This window comes from Rana temporaria, chromosome 1, assembly GCF_905171775.1.
Source record: "Rana temporaria chromosome 1, aRanTem1.1, whole genome shotgun sequence".
Classification (NCBI taxonomy): Eukaryota; Metazoa; Chordata; class Amphibia; order Anura; family Ranidae; genus Rana; species Rana temporaria.
The window spans coordinates 338,896,868-338,917,988 of NC_053489.1; the positions used below are offsets into that span (position 1 = coordinate 338,896,868).

The 21,121-nt window shown below is 42.5% G+C and overlaps 1 protein-coding gene across 2 annotated transcripts in view; it reads left to right on the forward strand.

The window, feature by feature from the left end:
- Positions 1-21,121, forward strand: part of ECPAS (Ecm29 proteasome adaptor and scaffold) — a 144,728-nt gene that overhangs the window by 68,105 nt on the left and 55,502 nt on the right. For both annotated transcript variants that reach the window (XM_040361433.1, XM_040361441.1), the window contains 9 exons: positions 1,966-2,191; positions 2,340-2,431; positions 2,614-2,748; positions 5,637-5,802; positions 5,958-6,130; positions 9,057-9,158; positions 15,180-15,303; positions 15,719-15,864; positions 17,893-17,947. In XM_040361433.1, coding sequence (XP_040217367.1) covers positions 1,966-2,191; positions 2,340-2,431; positions 2,614-2,748; positions 5,637-5,802; positions 5,958-6,130; positions 9,057-9,158; positions 15,180-15,303; positions 15,719-15,864; positions 17,893-17,947 — 1,219 coding nt within the window. The remainder of the gene's footprint in view (positions 1-1,965; positions 2,192-2,339; positions 2,432-2,613; positions 2,749-5,636; positions 5,803-5,957; positions 6,131-9,056; positions 9,159-15,179; positions 15,304-15,718; positions 15,865-17,892; positions 17,948-21,121) is intronic.

The following is a 21,121-nucleotide window of genomic DNA, read 5'->3' on the forward strand; positions in this document are numbered from 1 at the left end:
TATTAGGCAGAGTGCCTTGAAAGTGATTCTGTCTTTTACTGGCAACCAATGAAGGGATCTCAGTAAAGGTGAGATTGATTCCCATGTTTTTTTCCCAGTCACTAATCGAGCGGCCGTATTTTGAACGACTTGCAGACGAGTGATTTGGTATTTGGGGAGTCCTAGATAGAGGGCATTTGCGTAGTCGAGTCTGGAATTGATGATTGTTCCCACCACGACTGCAATGTCCTCTTTCGGGATAAAGGGCGTGAGTCTGCGTAGTAGGCGCAGCAGATGGTGGGATCCGCTGACTACTGACTCTATTTGTGCATCCATTGACATGTAGGTATCGAAAATTACTCCGAGACTTTTGACTTTGGTGCTAGGGGTGATAGTTTTACCCAGAATGGGTGGGGGAGTCCATGTTGACGCGGGGTGATTTTTCCGGTTAGCGTGAAACAGGAGAAGTTCTGTTTTCGAACCATTGAGTTTAAGATAACTGTTTGTCATCCAGTTATCTATTAGAGTGAGGCATTTCTCTAGTCCAAGAGAATGATCCTTTTTGTTGCAGATGCGGAAATACAGTTGTGTGTCGTCTGCATAGGAGTGGTAAAGTAACTTCTGGTTACTGATGATTTCAAAGAGAGGGCGGAGATAGATATTAAACAATACGGGCGATAAGGGAGATCCCTGAGGGACTCCGCATGACACCGTACGTTTTTCAGAAGTGAAAGACTGCAAAACGAATTTCAGTTTTTTTTTTGGGGGGGGGGGGGGTGGGGCTGTTCAGTATATAGAGAAGAGATGGAGGAAGGGTAACCAACCCTGGGACTTTTAAAGGTGTCGAATTGAATAAATCATGAAAACATAGTAAAAAATGAATTTTTTATTTAGCACAATTAGACGTTAAAATATAAACAACAAATGGCCATTTGTTTATATTTTAACGTCTAATTGTGCTAAATAAAAAATTATTTTTATTTTTATTTTACTATGTTTTCATGATTTATTCAATTCGACACCTTCGAACAGAATCACTTTCAAGGCACTCTGCCTAATACATAAGTGTATTCAAGGCAACGCCCCCCAATATCTATGCGAAAAAATAAAAGTACAGTACAGTACATTACATCATATTTTCACAAGGCAATAAATAGGTATTGCTTCTGTATTTGTAAACACTAAATAATAGCACATTTGGGTCTATAGTGAGCATGCAGTTTGCCAGAGATTTTCCAAACGTAGGTTTGCATTAATGAACATTGTACGTGAATATGTGTGACTGAAATTATGACTGTTGCATATGCAGAAAAATGTTAAAGGGTTTTCAAAAAATAAACCTACACACTCCCCTTCATACTGCAGCATCGGAATGCTAAAGCTGGTTCACATCTCCACGCCGGACTTCCGGCCTGTCGCCTGAAAAAAGGTCCCGTACCTTTTTTTCAGGCAACTTTCGGCGTTCAGCTGGGAGATGGGAAGCATCTCCATAGAGGGGGTCAATAGCCGCGATTTCGTCCGCCTAGATGTGAATGGAGCCTAAGTCCACGAGCAATCGTGCGTCAACTGATTTTTATTTATTTTTTGTTTAGTTGGCTCTGAACAAAGAGCAGTGACTGTCACCAGTTTCTGCTCGTGCCCCTCCAGCACTCACTAGAGCATCGGGCTGGTCAGGGGGTGGGCGCAGCTGGCTTTGGCTCTCCGCTGAGTGTGGAGAGCCGTAGCGAACAGTCAATCAGGCATTCTGGATGAATCCCCGACGATATGGTAACGTCAGCTGACATTGGGCTTTAGCCCACTATTGGCTTACTCTGGGTCACAAGAGCGAAAAAGTAAGTCAACTCCTGTGACCCAGCTTTAGTGATGGTTTGTGTATGTAAGGAATTATAAAGGTGCCATTTTAGGCACATGTTTATCTCTTTTGATAATATCTACTCTGTATTCTGTGGAATATTTATTGTTTTACATTTATTCCGTTTGACACAGATAATCCTTTATTTAAGAATGTGCCTGGCTCATGGTGCTGGTTTGGACCCAACATGTCAGTCATTGGCAGACATGCAAGATCAAGCTCCAGCTATTGGACGTTATGTGAGAGAACTAATGACTAACGGCTTCACTGATCTGGAGTCCACCAACTCGAAGATAGAAGACATGAACCCTGTGGAAATGTACATAAGCCTTATGCAGCAACTGTTGTCTTCAGCTGGAGGTAGCCAATAATCCTTACTAGTACTTATTATTATTATTATTATTATTATTATTATTATTATTATATATTTTTTTTTTTTCTCTTGTCTTTATCATTTGAAGCCCAAATATAGCATTGATTTAGACATGTTGCATATATCTCATTTCAGGCTTGCAAGTTATGTATTGCCTTTTGGAAGCAGTGTCCGTGTATCCACAGAAGTTAGCTACCACTCTGTTGGACAAAGTAGACTGGATAAAAGTAAGAACTAGCTATTGTCTGTGTCATATAGTACTATTAAATGTGTGCTTAAATTGTCACGTTTCCTTCCTACCCCTGCAAACTTGCATTTTATTTAGCTTTTCCAGCTTTGTTTCTTCTTGCTATTTCCTTCAGTGTTTCTAACTACCTTTTTGTTTAATGCCATTTTTTTTAATTCATAGAGTTTAATGATTTCTAACAAGGAAGAGATGCGGGAGCTGGCAGCTCAGCTGTATGCTGTAGTTGTTTCTACTCTACCTAGTTCTGAGATAAAGTCAAAACTGCAGAACCTTATCAAGAGTGCCAAGGATGTACATGTAAGTAATGAAGTTCAACCTGGAAATGGGAAGATATGCAAACTTTACTTGAAATTGTGGGATATATTGTTTGAAAAACATACAACAAAGTGTGGGTCTCTGTGGTTTAGATATGCAAGTCATAATCCCCCATGCATTGCTTTGGGAGAAATATATGACCAGCCTTCAATATACCCATCTTTAGCTGTTTGCGTTTGTGAAGTTCACCTTTACAACAGCCATTTTTAAACTTTTTAGTATGGAGAAACCCTAGAAACAACTTTCAGGGCTTGGGGAACCCTGGCTAAAAACTACAACTCAAAATTCATGAGTTGGTTTTCCTATTAAAAAAAGAAAAGAATAAAACATTTTGTAATTTGCATATTTGACATCCAATGTGGATCGTTATTTAACAAATTCAACGCCGGCCACTTTTACTCCCTTCCTGCCTAGGCCAATTTTCAGCTTTCGGTGCTGTCGCACCTTAAATGACAATTGCGTGGTCTGGCAACACTGTACGCAAGTTTTAATTTACGTACAATTTTTTTAAGTGGTATTTAATCACCACTGGGTTTTGTGTATTCTTATTTTTTGCTAAGCAAACAAAAAAAAAAAAAGAAAAAAAACTTATAATACAAAAAAAGGTTTTCTTAGTTTCGGTTATAAAATGTTGCAAATAAGTAATATTTCTTATTCACTGATGGGGCTGCACTGATTGTCAGTGTAAACAATGTATTGAGGGCCTTGCCGATTGCCGTCTCTCCTTTCCTCACACAGACATGGGAGCGCGATTCTGGGAGGACGTCAATGTATGCCCTCCCAGAGTTATCGAGCCGCACTGTAGCCGTCATTCGGCTATAGTGAGGTCGGAAAGTGATTAAAGCTCACTTTTCTTGCCACCACGTGTATGTGCGTTACGTGGTCGGCACAAGGTTAAAGGAATTCTCCCTCTGATTACTTACAGGATGCCTCTTAAATCGACAACTTCACCTCCTCTTTATTTTTCCCCGAGCCATCCTGGATCTACCAAAACCTCGTCCCCACCCCCTTTCCTAGATAATACATGAAAAATACTTTTTTTTTTTTTTTTTAATACTTTTTGGCTTTAGAAGCTGCACAGTACCACCACCGTTTAATTCATAAAGACCTTAAATAAACCAAACCACTCTTAACTCCTCATTTCCCCCACTGACTGGAACTTTATTGAATTTATTTTCTTGTTACTAATTTCCTCGAATACCTATATTGTTTCTGTTAGAGAAAAAGCCATAAAACCCAAGAGAATTAACCAGGGCTTAAAGTGTATGTATAGCCCAAACTTTTTTTAGTTTTGGATCCAGTGGCAAAGGGTTGGAACTGCTGTAAAGTGTGTGTGTGTGTGTGTGTGTGTTTTTTTTTTTTTTTGTTTGTTTTTTTTACCTGCTTAGTAGATTTACCCTCTTTTAGCAAAAAGTTCATATTTTCCGGTTTGCACCAGCAACTCCTGTGTTAAACAAATACATAAAACATGTGGCTGCCCCAACAGTTATAGCTAATTGTTTTTTGTTGTGTTTTTTTTCCTTACATTTAAACAAGCACTGAACCTGAAACCACCTATTACACAGATTAATAATACCAATATCATAGAATTTTTTGGGCTAGGCCTTCCGTTTGTACTATGCCACTATCTACACATGGTGTAAATATATATGATGCCATAGCAGATGTTCGGAGATTCACTTGGTTGAGCTCCTTCTGTGTGTGTGTGTGTGTGTGTGTTCTCCCCAGATAGATCATGCAATTGGTACCCTTCAGTTAAAGTGGGAAACTTCACTCCCTTAATCAACATTGACTATTTTTAATCCTTCTGTTTTTAGCATTCGTAAATAGATGGGAACGTATATCATATTTGCTTGTTTTAAAAAAAAAATCTGCAATTTTCTGTTTTTCAGGCATATTTAACCACTTAAGCCCCAGACCATTTTGTTGCTAAATGCCCAGGCTAGGTTTTGCGATTCGGCACTGCGTCGCTTTAAGACAATTGCGCGGTCGTGCGACGTGGCTCCCAAACAAAATTGGCGTCCTTTTTTCCCCACAAATAGAGCTTTCTTTTGGTGGTATTTGATCACCTCTGCGGTTTAATTTTTTTGCGCTATAAACAAAAATAGAGCGACAATTTTGAAAAAAATGCAATATTTTTTACTTTTTGCTATAATAAATATCCCCCAAAAACATATATAAAACATTTTTTTTCCTCAGTTTAGGCCGATACGTATTCTTCTACCTATTTTTGGTAAAAAAAATTGCAATAAGTGTTTATCGATTGGTTTGCGCCAAATTTATAGCGTTTACAAAATAGGGGATAGTTTTTTTGCATTTTTATAAAAAAAAATTTTTTTACTACTATTGGCGGCGATCAGCGATTTTTTTTTATTTTTTTTTTTTTATTTTTTTTTTCGTGACTGCGACATTATGGCGGACACTTCGGACAATTTTGACCCATTTTTGGGACCATTGTAATTTTCACAGCAAAAAATGCATTTAAATTGCATTGTTTATTGTGAAAATGACAGTTGCAGTTTGGGAGTTACCACAGGGGGGCGCTGTAGGAGTTAGGGTTCACCTAGTGTGTGTTTACAACTGTAGGGGGGTGTGGCTGTAGGACTGACGTCATCGATCGAGTCTCCCTATAAAAGGGATCACTCGATCGATGCAGCCGCCACAGTGAAGCACGGGGAAGTATGGATTTCCCGGTAAAGCATGCCAAAGATGTGACTTCATGTTTCATAAATAGCAGTGTTTATTGATTTTATATAAAAATTGCTCATTTGTTATCCATACAGCACCTACATGCACACCCCATTTTAAAACGGGTTGGTACTAAAATGTGAATACAAAGAATTTCATTCAACTGTTTCTGATGTTTGCAGAACCCAGAGGCTCAGCATGGCTCCATCTTGGCATTGGGCTACCTGATTTGGAGATATTTAGATAAATGTCACTTGAATAAAGATGAGCTGGAAAGTATGGAGACCTCTGGACCCATCTCTATATATAACGAGGATGAAATCATCCAGACTTGTGTGGAAACCATTGGTGAGACAAACTCAATTTTGATGTATACATTAGGGCAAAATGTGTTTATTAATGGATACAATGCAATATCATTGGCTATTACATCTGTATGTGATCTTTCAAATTGTTTAATGAAAATACTCATAAAAGTATGTTTGTTTCCCCTCCCTGCACAGGCACGTTTTTGGACAATTCATCTCCTTTGTTGTCAGTTGCTGCAGCTACAGCTTTAGGAGAGATTGGACGGAATGGATCACTTCCCATACCTGATGAAGGCCCTGGCCTCACCAAGAAGCAGCTTGTAGAAAATCTATTGGGAAGGATAACATCTGGCAAAGAAACTAATAAGGTAAATGTGCAGTTAGTTTCTATTGGCCCACAAGATCTATTTTAACTTACTCATTTGGTATAGCAAGATAGAGGGCAATATTTATTGGCACAGATAAAATTTTGATTAGGATAAATATCGTTTACTGAGATATATATATATATATATATATATATATATATATATATATATATATATATATATATATATATATATATATATATATATATATATATATATATATATGTGTATGTATGTGTTTGCAATTGGTGGGAATTGTTTCTGTCACTGAATCTAATTTCTATTATGATACAAAGAATGAGGTCCCAAAATTGCAGCGGAGCCCATAAAATAAAGTTACTTCAAAGTGGATTTTTCAGGAAGCGATATTTATTGATCATAAAAACAAGGTAAAATACCATTGATTCAAAGTTTAAAGTGGTTGTATACCAAGAGCCCCCCTCCAAAAAAAAAAAAAACCTGCACGACAAAGGCATAATGAGCTAGCATACTAGCTCATTATGAATTGCTTACCTTAGATCAAAGCCCCTGCAGCGGTCCTCGTACACCGCTTTAGCCGGCGACATCGCTTCCGGAGTTACTTCTGGGTATCACGGGCTCCGGCGCTGTGATTGCCCGGAGCCACGATGACTGCATACTTGCGGAAGCAATGGAACAGACGTGCCATTGCTTTAGTGCGCGTGTGCCGATGATGTTGGCACATGCTGATACAGGGGATATCTACTAAACTGTGCAGGTTTAGGAGATATCCAGGGTAGCTACAGTTGAGCCTTATTTGAGGCTTACCTGTAGTCAGAAGTGGTTGTAAAGGGTTTACAACAGGGGTCCTCAAACTACGGCCCGCGGGCCACATGCGGCCCGCGGAGGACTTTTAACCGGCCCATCCAACCCTGACAGGCAACGCCGGTTACACGGCAGGTTGTAACACAGCGATCCCGCTGTGTCACGGAGATCACAGTGTTAACAGTTCGGGCGCACTGTGATAAAGGTCCCGCCCTCCTCCTCCTAGACTAGCTCATGTGATAGAGACAGTGTTCTGTCTATCACACGAGCTGGTCTAGGAGGAGGAGGGCAGGACATTTATCACAGCGCGCCCGAACTGTTACCAACACTGTGAGCTTCGTGACACAGCGGGACCATGACAGCAGTTTGGCACAGTAAGGAGAAAAGCTGTGAGGGGCTTACGATGGTGAGGGAGGCTGATGATGATGAAATTATGATGTAATGATGATGGTGGGGGGGGGGGCTGATGATGATGAAATGAGGATGGCGGGGGGGGGGCTGATGATGATGAAATGATGATGGTGGGGGGGGCTTGCAATGAGGGTCTGATGATTTAATGATGAAGGTGGGGGGGGGCTTGCAATGGTGAGGGGGGGTTGCAATGAGGGGCTGATGATGGTGAGGGGGGTTGCAATGAGGGGCTGATGATGATGATGTAATGATGATTGGGGGGGCTTGCAAGGATCTTGATCGGTTTGCAATTAATGATTGTGAGGGGGGGGCTTATAATGATGAAGGGGAAGCTGCAATCACCGTGAGGGGCTTGCAATGGTGAGGGGGGTGGGGCTTGAAATGATGGCTTGAATTTGAAATGGTGGTGAGGGGGGTCTTGCAATGATGGTCTGAAATGACGGTGAGGGTGGGCTCAAAATAACATATGTGCAGTGTGCATAGGAAATTGTTCATAGTTTTTTTTATAGTCCGGCCCTCTAACGGTCTGAGGGACAGTGAACCGGCCCCCTGTTTAAAAAGTTTGAGGACCCCTGGTTTACAACCATTTTAAGGGCCAGTTCACACCACAAAAACATCCTCCAGATCGGTTCCAGATGTGTTTCTGCATGCGCGTTTTTGACGTGTTTCTGGATGCTTTTTTTTTTCCCGGTGTACTGGGGCCCGATGCATTTTTGATGTGCGTAGGTGCATTCCTGTGCATTTTTTATGCGTTTTACCTCGTTCCAGTACAGCTCTGTAGGGCTGCAACTAACGATTATTTTTATAATCGATTAGTTGGCCGATTATTGTTTGGATTAATCGGTTAATAGCGTAAAAAAAAATTTGCGGTGATTTGCATTTTTTTATTTCTTTTGGCCAATTTGTTGGGCAGATTAAAAAACACAAATTGCCACAAAAACGCATTCCATGCTTTTCTGCAGCTTCTCCATTGAAGTATATTGAACCAAAAAAACAAAATGGCACCGTTTTGCGTTAAAGTCCTTGCCCTTTGCAAATACGCAGCAGCTGAAAAAAATCATGGATGTGAACATGTCCCATAGGAAACCATGTAAATGATCTGTAGTGTGTTTCTGCAAAAAGCACCAAAAAACACAGAGGTGTGACCCCGGCCTGAGATGTTTAGTAACATAATGGGGTTAAAAAAACAATAAGTACAAAAAGAGCAAATAATCGCTACTGTAAGGGGTTAATTTTTTTAATGTGGGACAGTGAAAGTAATATTTACAGTAGCGATTTGCTCTTTTTGTACTTTAAAGGGCCAATTTTAGTTTTTTAACCCATTATGTTACTGGCCGATTAATCGATTGTGAAATTAATCGATTACCATTTTCATAATCGATTAGTTGTCGATTAATCGATTAGTTGTTTCGGCCCTACAGCTCTGCGTAGGAAAAATGCAGCATGTTCTACACTGCTGTGAACTATGCCATTGAAAACCATGTAACCTACTTTTAATGCGTTTTGGATGCAGAAAAAAGCACTGGAATGCAGTGGTGTGAACTAGCTAATAGGAGGTCTGTGGTTGCAGAAAAAAAAATCGTACCATCTATGGGCAGCTTTAGATTCCCCCCCCTTTAGATAACACTGTTCAGCTTTTTGTTGGCACCTGCAGAATCGGGTGCTTCCTCTGTCGTTTCTTTTTTGCATACTTTATTTTTTCAGTGTTTCCTTTTTTTTTTTTTTTTCTCAGGCAAAAGAACGAGCCATAAAGACATTGGGCTACTTTCCTGTTGGGGATGGAAGGTTCCCTCATCAGAAGATGTTGTTGCAGGGACTCATGGAGTCGGTGGAAGTAAGTTGCTGAGTACTATATTTGTGTGAACTTCCCCAGTTCTATGCATCTATTTAAAAGTGAATTGCTAATATTGACCCATTAGCCATTAGAAAAAAATATGCCTTGTGGCCTTGGACAGTAATCCCCAAGCTATGGCTTCCTGGCCAGTGGCAGTGGTTGCCTTGGCAGCATCGTGTCCAATGGTGCATGTATAGCAATTCCATCATCCCAAAAAGTAGTGTGGGACATGGAGTCTCCACAGTTTTAAGTGCCAATGAACACCAATAATGGGGCACCATTCCTACCACTGACACCAATGCTAGAGGACTAGATTCCTCCCACTAACATCAATGCTGGGGCACTAAATTTCTCCTACTTACACCAGTTTTAAGGCACTATAATGTTCCCCTTGATTCCAGTGTTGGGGCACTATATTCCTGACTCAAATTTTTGGGCAATTCTGGCCAGACTTCTCCAGACATAGGTCCCACTGGTTTCCACCAGTTCTGTGCTGATTGAGCTACTGGACATCTTCCGATGTTAAATGGAAGTAAGTGTGCTGTGTCTCATCTGCTGCATTACGTTTCCTTGGCCGACCACTGCATCTACATTGCGCGTTTCTTTGCTTCTTTAAAAGAGCTTGAACTGCACATCTTGAAACCCCAGTCTGCTTTGAAATCTTTGCCTGGGAGAGACCTTGCTGATGCAATATAATTACCTTGTGTCTTGATGCTGTGCTCAGTCTTGCCATGGTGTATGACCTCTGACATGAAACTGTCTTCTACAACCTCACGTTAGTAGAGTGAGGGAGTTTGGCTGTTCCTCACCTAGTTTTAAAGCAGAACTCTGGGCAAAACCTTTTTTCATCGTTTTAATGCTGCTTTCCTACCTTTGTAGAATATGTAGTCGGTCTTCTAATTGCCTCGTAGTTCTTGAGAAACAACCTGTGCATGGGGTTGATTCCCTGTGGTTTCCTGTTTGCAAGATCACAGGCTGCTATGCCTTGCATTCCACAGGTCTTGTCACATTCCTCCTGTAGTTTAGTTCAGCCAGCTCTTTCTGCTCGCTGCAGTGGGGTGGACCAGCAAGTCTGAGATGCCCGGTCTGACCTCCCACAGCAGGCAGTGCTCCCCTCCTCCCATCACAAGCAGAGTTGGAGCTGACAGGTTCCCTCAAACCATTTAACCCCATACATGCTGGGCAACCGCACAGATGGGCAGGGGGTACAGACCTCACCAGTGATATTAAGAAGGCATTGTGACAGCCCAGACATCTGTAAATTATATTAAAGGGGCTGTAAACCCTTTTTTTTTTTTTTTTTTTTCACCTTGATGCATCCTATGCATGAAAAAGCTTCTGACACTGACCGGCCCCCGTTTTACTCATCCGATCCCTATAATTCCCACGGCGGATATGCGCTCTCCCTCTCTGCCCGGGGTTCTAGGCTCTTGATTGATGGCAGCGCAGCCATTGGCTCCCGCTGCTGTCAATTGAATCCAATGATGCGGGGGGGCAAGGCCGAGTCCGGCGTTCTGTGTCTATGGACGCAAATGCTGGACTTAGGAGCACGCCCACAAGGTAATTCCCTGGGAGAGCGCTTCTCTTAGGGGGTTATAGGATTCGGGGAGGAGCTGATAGCGCCACTGAGGGACCCCAGAATAGGAGGATCGAGGCCACTCTGCAAAATTAACTGCACAGTGGAGGCGAGTATGACATGTTTGTTATTTCAAAAAAAGAAGTAGCTTTACAATCACTTTAACTATGCCGATCACTGGAGACACACAGGGGAGAGATAAAGCGTTTTATGGTCTATCTGTATAAGCAGAGAACAGGAGTGAGCTGAGCGGCTGTACAGACTTAACCCCATAGCTGCTAGGGAGTGAGCTGAGCCTGTGGCTAACGGTTAACCCCCCAATTGCCAGACACATTTACCTTGTACTACTAACTGACGTTCTGCTCTACTTGCACAGAAGAATGTAAGAATTGATGCTGGTTGAAGCCAAAGGGTAGTCACTCCAAATCTTTGATATGATTTAGATTTTTCTTCTGTTTGTTCACTTTGCATTTTGTGAATTTGTAACCATAAACAATTTGAAATATTTTTTTTACACCTGCCTAAAACTTTTGCAGAGTACTGTACGTACGTAAGCACGGGGGAATGGGGGCGCTTTCATTTATTTTATTTTTTTATATATTATTTCTCTTGCGTTTATTGACAGACACAACACTCCATATTCAGAAAGGTAGAGTCTGTGGCCCGCAATATGTACACTATTGCTGGTTCAGCACTGAGGCTGGTCCTGGCCATTGCCCTGGTGTTGCAAACACTAACTGAACGGGCAAAACTTTTGCGCCATGATCTGGGAGATGAGCAGATTTCTCCTGCCTTTGCAGAAGTTGGCAGACCAATTGGTCCAGCGGCTGCAGTTTGTCTGCGATGCCTTTTTGGACACGGCTTCATTGATTTCTAAGCTATCTGTTGCTTAGGCGTGTATTGTGGCTGAAGTCTGTCTACGGACCAGACTTCTAAAAAAGCTCTGACTGATTTTACCCTTTCAAGGCAATCGCCTGTTTGGGGCTACCATGAGTGACACCATTATGAGTCTCACGGGGGAAAGGAGACTTGTGGAAAGGAGGTGTGCCTCTTTTTTCTCAACACAGTTTTCAAAACCTTTCAAGCCCTCCTCAGGAGGGTCCAAGCGTCCCTGGTCTGGCAAGCCAAGAATGGGATTCTCTAGACCCCCAGACAAGGCTCCTTCAGCACGAAGGAGCACCCTCACCCATGCTTGGGGTGGAGGGGACATCTTTTATTGGTTTTCTGGGCACGTGGACTTCCTTGGTAAAGGACCAATGGGTCCACTAAGTGATTCTTTCCGGTTACAAGATAGAATTTTGTCCTTTCCCACCTGGAAAGGTTCTTCTTTTCCAATGTACGCCTGTCCCTGGACCGCTTTCAAGCTCTCTTCGGGCGGTGCAGGACCCATTTCTCCATGGAGTGATTGTCCCAGTCTCAGAACAGTTTCAAGGTTTTTATTCAGATTTGTTTATGATCCCAAAAAAAGGAGGGAAGGGTCTGTCCAATTCTGGACCTTAGTGCCCTGACCTGCTTTGTACAGGTACAGAAATTCAGAATGGAGTTTATTCTCCCCGTAGTGGCATTCCTACATCAGGGGGATTTCTAGCCTCTTATCGACATCAAGGATGCTTACGTTTCTGCCACTTTGCTGTGGGAGAGCAACACTATCAGTTTGTGGAGTTAACCTTTTTTCTTGCCTAGCGTCTTCGCAAAACTGTTGGGCCCCGTTTTCTGGCATTACAACGTCAGAGGGGGATTGCGGTACTGGGCTATCTGGACGACCTCCTCTTGTGAGTGGAGTCCTCTTCTGCCTTGGTGGACGATGTTGAGATCACTATACAGGCCCTGAAGGAGTTTGGTTAGCTTCTAAACTACGAACTACCAAGTCTGCTCTGGGTCTGACTATGGATTCGGCTTTTCCTCTGAACAAATGCCAGAAGTTGCATGCTGTGGTTCATCTATTGCTGTCCAGCAGGTGGTCCTCCCTCCGGACTTTCATGCGGGTGTTGGACCTGATGGTGTCTACCTTCGAGACAGTTCCGTTTGCACAGTTTCATACAAGGTCACTCCATAGGGGGATCCTGTTAAAATGGGACAAGTGTCCAAAGTCTCTGGACAGTCGGATCCAGCTGAGCCGAGAAACCAGGGGTTCCCTGGTCCGGTGGCTTTATTGGCCTCGCCGATCTTGGTACACCGAGATGGTACGATTGGTCACCGATGTCCCTTGGAGACTGCCTCTCAGGGAGGACCTGCTGTCCCAAGGGCCGATATTCCATTCTGCTTTATGGCCGATGGCTTTGACGGCCTGGCTGTTGAAAGCCAGGCACGGAATGATAGAGGTTTGCCTGGGTCGGTTATCCTGATGCTGAAGGCTCAGTCTACCTCTAGAAAGATTTACCATCGTATGTGGAAAGCGTACATTTTGTGGTGTGAGTCGATCAGTGTTCACTCTTGTTCCTGGTTGGTGGCTTTTATTTTGACCTTCAGCGAGGTGTTGAGCAGAAGTTGGCCTTGAGTACCATCAAGGGCCAGGTGTCCGCCTTGGCAGTCTTCTTTCAGCAAAACTTTTATTCAAGGGGTTTGACACCTGACTCCACTGGTGCGGTCTCCTTTACCGCTGTGGGATGTGAATTTTGTGCTCTGTTCTCCAAAAGCCTCCTTTTTGAAAATGTTTGGGAGATTTCCCTGCTTAAGCTTTGTCCGCTTTTTTGGTTGCTATCGCCTCTGTTCACAGGGTGTCTGAACTGGCTGCGTTATATTGTCGTACCTCCTATATGGTGGTCCACAAAGATAAGGTGGTTCTTTGTTCACGTCTGTCATTCCTACCTAATGTGGTCTCTGACTACCATTTGAATGAAGACATTGTGTTGCCTTCTCTGTGTCCCAGGCCCACTCATCCCAAGGAATTTGGGTTGCATGCCTTGGATGTGGTTCGAGCGATTCGGGTGTATCTGGCAGCCAAGGGTTTGTTTTTTGGAGGTCAGACTCACGGGTTGTGATCATAGACGGCAAAGAAAAGGTCTGTTGGCTTCTTCTGCGACCATTTCCAGACAGACGGTGACTCAGGCCCATTCTATCAAGGGTCAGGTTCCTCCTTTCCCTCCTTTCAGCGCACGCTACTCGGACGCTTAGTGTTTCTTGGGCCTTCCATTATCAGGCATCGTGGCGCAGGTTTACAAGTTATGCTAAAGGATCCTAAAAAAAAAAAAGATTACATTTAAGGCATGCTGTCAATGATAACTGTCACAGTTGCTTGTGCTCTCAACTGAACTGTCAAGCCATCAAATGGCTTGTGTCATAAATGATATGTGCAGCACCATGGCAACTGCAGATCACACAGTGGTAAAGATGGCATCTTCCTTGGTTGAATAGGATCGGAGGGTTTAGTTCTGTTTTTAAATTTGAGATTTGACAGTTACTCCTTTCTGGGTATAGGAAAAAGCAAGTAAACTTGAGTGTTGTAAAGTATTTCTCCTCACCCTAAGACTTTCTTATTGTGGAGACCTCAAACTTCTGAGTTCTAATATCCTCCCAAGCCCTATCTTTTGGGGGGAGTTTGAGAAAGTTATTTAAATGAATCCGTCTTTTATGGTAAAAAATGTTTGCCTCCCTGCCTTTTCACCCTGCTTTTCACCCTGCTCCATTCCTACTATACCACACTGTCAGGAACCTGCGGGCCGCAGAAGACCCTACAGTGTGAGGGGGGTGCAAGGTACAGAGGATGACCCTACAGTTGGGGGAGGCAGAGCACACTGCTAATATTAATCCCTATTAAGGGACCCCATCACCCCTGGGGGACAGGGACCCCTTCTCCTCTAAGGGCAGGTATCCCATCTCCAGACCATAGTGGCTAGCAGGGTGCCTTTGGTGCCAGGATTGGGGAGGAGGGCAGTAAAATCTGAATCCTCAGCTACATACTCCCTCAGTGTGAACTGGCTTTGTATTAGTCAAGCCCTTTAAAGTGAGGTAAACATGTATTTTTATTCCCCATTTATTAACGAGTGAATGCAGACCTCCGTGCATTTACATACATTGAATCCGGCCCTTAAGTGGAAAAAGGTTGCTGACCCCTGGCCTAGGATGATTGTTCCTGATTTCTTCTACAGAACATCTTGCCCTCTCCTTATCATTGGGGGGATGTGTTTTATAGTGTATATGTAACTGGGACAGGGCTGATAAGACGTGAGATTTCAGGGTAAAAAGAGACACCTTGTTATAATCTCACTGAGGGAAGTTATGAACTCTATCCTGATGAGATCAAAAAGTGTTTTTTTTTTTTTTTTTTTTATTATTTGTGTGTGATTGCCAAACCAGTTGTTTTCAATGGCATATTTAACAAACAGGGAAAGCTTAAAAGTTAATTGTTAGATTTTAAATCCACTTGAGTACCCTTCTATATCTTTATTTTTTGCAAGGTCATACAATTAAAATCTAATTCTGGATAACATTTACTCCTCCTTCAGGCAAAACAAATTGAGCTTCAATTTACAATTGGGGAAGCCATCACTAATGCAGCTGTTGGTAAAAAATCTGCAGGAGCCAGAGATATTTGGATGGTTGCTGAAGACGACTATTGCCCACGTGCAGGTAAGTTGGCGTTCCTCCTTTACATGTGGCATGCTGTACAGACACATGTCTTCTTTGCTTAGATATCCAAAAACAGAACAGTTAAGGTGTTTAGATGATGGTTATCCGAATGTAATATCCACACACAAATAAAATTTCCAATATTCAAAATTGTTTCCATAAAATGGAAAGTAGTAAGTGTCAATGGTCACTACATACACAGCTTACATTTATGATGACCTGGTTTGCTTTAAATGCCATTAAATGGTGCAACCATATTTTAGCTATCAGGGCCTGCATGTCCTAAAAGGATTTAATAATTTTTAATTTTGGTGCTCATTTTATTTTTCTGTTACAATTTGTGTTGCTGTGGCTTGCCACAATATCCTAAAAGCACCTAACAACTGTATCTGTTTGCCTTTTGTCATTCAAATAGATGAAAAGGACAACGATTTGGTCTCATGGGTTTTGAGCCAGATTCTCGACAAGTATGTTGTCAGTGTAAATCCACATGTCCGGCAGGCTGCATGTATATGGCTGCTGTCTCTAGTGAAGAAACTGAGTGAACATGTAGAAATAAAGGTTAGTCGTCCTTGTGTCTTTTGCCTAATTCATCACAAAATCTTTACATTTTATAAACAGACACTCGCCTGCTCAAGGATCCAGCGCTGTCCTCACCCAGGCTGGTTTTCATTGGTGTTTGGGTCCTTCGGCGGCAGAAAGTTAACTGTGGACAGCCAGCTGTGATTTCTCGCAGCTTCATAACTGCCTTCTCACTCTGTATTCCCCTTGTGAATGGTCCAGCAGCCTTCTGGGATCTGTGACGTGTCCCAGAAGGTTGCGGGCAGAGAGGAATGGATTCGAAAATTCCTGTGTATCAGCTGTGGCAATCTGACTGGAAGTGGGAGAAGGTATCTGTCAAAACCAGAAACCCACTTCCTCCCCTAAAAAAATATATTTCAAATGTGACAGGAGTAGTGGAGGAGGAGATGGATCGGAACTCCCTCTTTTGGGTGAAATTTGGCTTTAACAATAAGCTAAGATGAATTATGATCTGTTCTGTTTGTAATATTTCTTCCTTGCAAAGTTAAATCAGATGGCCTCACTTTTTGTTGCGAATGACCTGACAGGCAGTGTGTTTGCCAAGCAGTTTCACCCGTTCTAAAACTTCTGGCTGAATGGAATTTTGGGTCCCCTTGGACTATCCAAGTTCTTCTGACACTTTGGTAAATGTAGGCCAGCCACTGAGCCCAACTAAAAATGTGAACCATTTTTACAATAATTTGCAAGCATATTTTTCTCAGTGGAATATGGATTTATCACTAGTGACAGAGTGTATCTGAAAGGGTGGGGGGGGGGGGGGTACATTTTTATTGTAATTGTATGCTGCTGTTTTATGTATTGGTAAATGTATTCAGTTTGGCACACCTTATAACCATAAAAGCTAAATGTGCAAGCCCGGGCCATTTATCAGATGTGTATGTTTTTTGTTTTTGTTTTGTTTTGTTTTCTTGAGTTTGTATACCGATTCTGATCACTCTAATGGTATCTTTTTAAAGCGGAGGTTCACCCTTAGAGAGCACATTTTCCCCTTAGATTGATGCTCGTTTTGTCTAGGGGAATCGGCTAGTTTTAAAATATGATCCGTACTTACCCGTTTACGAGATGCATCTTCTCCGCCGCTTCCGGGTATGGGCTGCGGGACTGGGCGTTCCTTCTTGATTGACAGTCTTCCGAGAGGCTTCCGACGGTCGCATCCATCGTGTCACGATTTTCCGAAAGAAGCCGAACGTCAGTGCGCAGGCGCAGTATAGAGCCGCACCAACGTTCGGCTTCTTTCGGCTACTAGTGACGCGATGGATGCGACCGTCGGAAGCCTCTCGGAAGACTGTCAATCAAGAAGGAACGACCGCTCCCGAAGACCCATACCCGGAAGCGAAGGAAGAAGATGCATCTCGAAAACGGGTAAGTACGGATCATATTTTAATACAAATAGCCGATTCCCCTAGACCGAACGAGCAGGAATCTAAGGGGAAAAGGGCAACAATTAAATAAATGGGTGAACTCCCGCTTTAATGAATTGTACCGAAGCCATTATATTTAATCTAGCTCACATGCAGGCCATTAATATTGTGCAGAGAGGCATGTGACTAAGAAGTTCCTACAGATGTAACATATGATAGCTAAGACGAGATACAGTATAGTTAGGTAAAATAGTTCTGATGGACCAGCTAATAATATTTGAACATCAGGTCAGTTGTTCGGAATGCTCATTATATAGCCATAAGGTCGCTTATATACCTGTGGTAGAAAAAAGAAAATGTATTTATTTTAGCATTCCTTGAGAGGCAAGGGAGACCTCTGGGTGTATAGGACCAGCCATCAGGAGTTTGGGCACATCAAAAGGTTACATTTATTCTATTGGATACACCCATTGTGCATACCCCAGTATGCCCAGTCTAGCTTTGTGTGCTTCAGAGGTAGGACGTCTGTGCTGTATGCACCAAAAAACTGCAGACAAAAAAAGGAACTCTCAGTGATCTAATCTAAATCTAGTGATCGCTTTGATGCATGTTGATAGTCTAATTCTGTATTTTATCACTCTTCTAGACAAAGCTTAAGGAAATTCAAAGTGCCTTTATATCTGTTCTATCTGAAAATGATGGTATGTATGCTTTTACAGATGTAGTCCTTTATTTGAAATGTTTAATGCAAGATGGTATTTGTTACACTGGTGATGGTGCATAGTAAAACACACCCAAGTAGAAAAACATTTCTTTGATTTTTGGATCAAGTGTTAAATGTTTAGAACGTCTGTCAATTGTTTGGCCCCCTTTGTGGAATTTCACTTCCTGTCCATTGACGGGTGTCAAAAAAAGTAGGAAATTGTCCCCAATGGACACACAGACAACTATAAAACATTTGCTTAGAAAATGATTAGAATCTGTCAGGTTTATATTGCTGCTAATCCATGTAAAATTGTGGTGTGGGAACTGTAGGGAAATCGCATGGGCAAAAAGACCATGCAATTTTCCTGCAGCTGCATTTTTGAAAAGGTGCATGCACTTTTTATATATTTTTTTTTTTTTTGCAGCAGGCATGGCAGCCCATTTGAATGGGCTGCTGTGCCCGCGCAAATGCAGCCCGCACAAAACGCAGAGATGTGAACCTAGGGTTAATTCTAATTCATTTTTGTCCAAGTAAAAAAATGTTTTGACTTAAATTGAACTTTAACGCAGAGTTCCACCCAAAAGCACCTTTCGGGTGCAGGATACCTGTCTTTCACAGGTATCCTGTCCCCACTTTTGGGAACCTGCGCCACGGCCTTTGACGTCGCTTCTCGGCTTCCTCCTTCCCCCGCCGTTGGGCCAAGAGGAGAGAGAAGTGAAGCCTCGCGCATGGGCAGTAGGGTTCCCTGCATGAAGCCTTAAGGCTACACTGCCGGGTTCCCTTACCCACAATGGTGGCGGCAGCACCCGACAGCTGATGGAAACATCAGCTGCGGGTGCCGACATTGCTGGACTCCAGGACAGGTAAGTGTCCTATTAACCACTTAAAGACCTCAGGTGTTTTTCAGATTTGGTGTTTGCAAGACTAAAACAGTTTTTTCTGCTAGAAAATTACTTAAAACCCCCAAACATTATATATTTTTTTTTTCTAACACCCTAGAGAATAAAATGGCGGTCATCGCAATACTTTTTGTCACACCGTATTTGCGCAGCAGTCTTACAAGCGCACTTTTTTTGGAAAAAATTCACTTTTTTGAATTAAAAAATAAGACAACAATAAATTTGGCCCAATTTTTTTATATATTGTGAAAGATGATGTTACGCCGAGTAAAATGATACCCAACATGTCACGCTTTAAAATTGCGCCCGCTCGTGGCATGGCGTCAAACTTTTACCCTTAAAAATCTAGATAGGCGACGTTTAAAAAATTCTATAAGTTGCATTTTTTGAGCTACAGAGTAGCTCTAGGACTATAATTATTGCTCTCGCTCTAACGATCGCCGTGATACCTCACTTGTGTGATTTGAACACCGTTTTCATATGCGGGCGCTACTCGCGTATGCGTTCGCTTCTGCGCGCGAGCTCGTCAGGACGGGGCGCTTTAAAAATTTTTTTTTTTTGTTTTCTTATTTAATTTTATTGATTTTATTATTTTTTACACTAAAATATAAAAAAAAAAAAAATGATCACTTTTATTCCTATTACAAGGAATGTAAACATCCCTTGTAATAGAAAAAAGCATGACAGGTCCTCTTAAATATGAGATCTGGGGTCAAAAAGACCTCAGATCTCATATTTAGGCTTAAATGCAAAATAAAAATAAAAAAAGGAAAATTTGTCATTTAAAAAAATGACAGAAAAAAAATTGTCTCTTTAAGAGGCTGGGCGGGACTGACGTTTTGACGTCACTTCCGCCCAGCAGAGCTATGAGGACGGGTGGGGGCCATCTTCCCCTCACTACAGTCCTCACTCTCCAGGCGGCAGCATCGGATCTCCTCCGCCGCTACCGACGGCTCCGGTAAGCGGCGGAGGGCGCGGAAAAGCGGCGGGAGGGGGGGGGGCCCCTCTCCCGCCACCGATAACGGCGATCTCGCGGTGAATCCGCCGCGGAGACCGCCGTTATCGTTTACACGGCCGCCCGCTGAAAACATGGATATCTCAGTTGTGGCAGCAGCTGCTGCCGTTACTGAGATATCCATGTTTAAAAAGAGGACGTATATATACAGTGGGGGGTCCTTAAGTGGTTAAGTCAGCAGCTGCAGTATGTGCAGCTTCTGGCTTTTAATTTTTTTGAAGAGGCTGGCGGACCTCCGCTTTAACATCATCTAGTTATTGGCTTTTATTATGTGTATGACTGTGCCAGGACTAAAGACTCTGATACAAGATTTACCTCCTGTAATAAAAAAAATCTGGGAAAAATGTGTGCTTTCTGCTCTTTACTAAATGTATGCATTTTTGCCAGCCAGTGTAGTAAGAAGAGTAAAGTGCTGTATTTCTGCAGGATGCAGTATTGAGTGAACGGGTTCCTGTGTTGTATTTACAGATGTTGTATTAGATTATGCATATGGATGGAATATCAGTGCATGCAAGGCACTGAAAGAACTCTTAGATCCCTTTCACACTGAGGTGCTTTGCAGGCGCTATAACACTAAAAATAGCGCTTGCAAAGCGACCTGAAAGAGACGCTCCTCACAATCCAGTGTGAAAGCCCAAGGGCTTTCACACTGGAGCCGTGCGCTGGCAGGACACTAAAAAATGTCCTGCTAGCAGCATCTTTGGAACGGTGAAGGCGCAGTGTGTATACCGCTCCTCCACCGGTGCTTTGCGGGTGGTTTTCGGAAGCTAGCAGGGGTTAAAAGCGCCCTGCTAGCGGCCGAATAGCGTCGCAAAATTGATGGTAAATCGCCGCTAAAAATAGCGCTTTACCACCGACGCACCCACAGCCCCAGTGTGAAAGGGGCCTTTATTCTGTTTGACGGTCCTTATTCTCTAAGCAGAGTTCTCATTTTTAAAGGTGTATATAAACAGCAGACCTTTATGATTTTTCTAGCCTGTGTAAATAATGGCAATGTTTGGGTGAATGAACACTAGAGGAGTGTGCATTATCTTTAGAACTACAGTATGTAGTTTATAGGATATGGCATAATAGTTGGTCTATAATGAAGTATCTGTAGTATGAAAGAATTTGTATATTATCTGATTTTCAGAGCACTGTTTTATAGATTGCGTTACTATGTGTTTTCCTTATATATGTACCAATATTACAGTTCTGTAGAATATGATGGCTCATAAGCGATAACTGGGGAATCTTTTTAATAAATATTTTTATC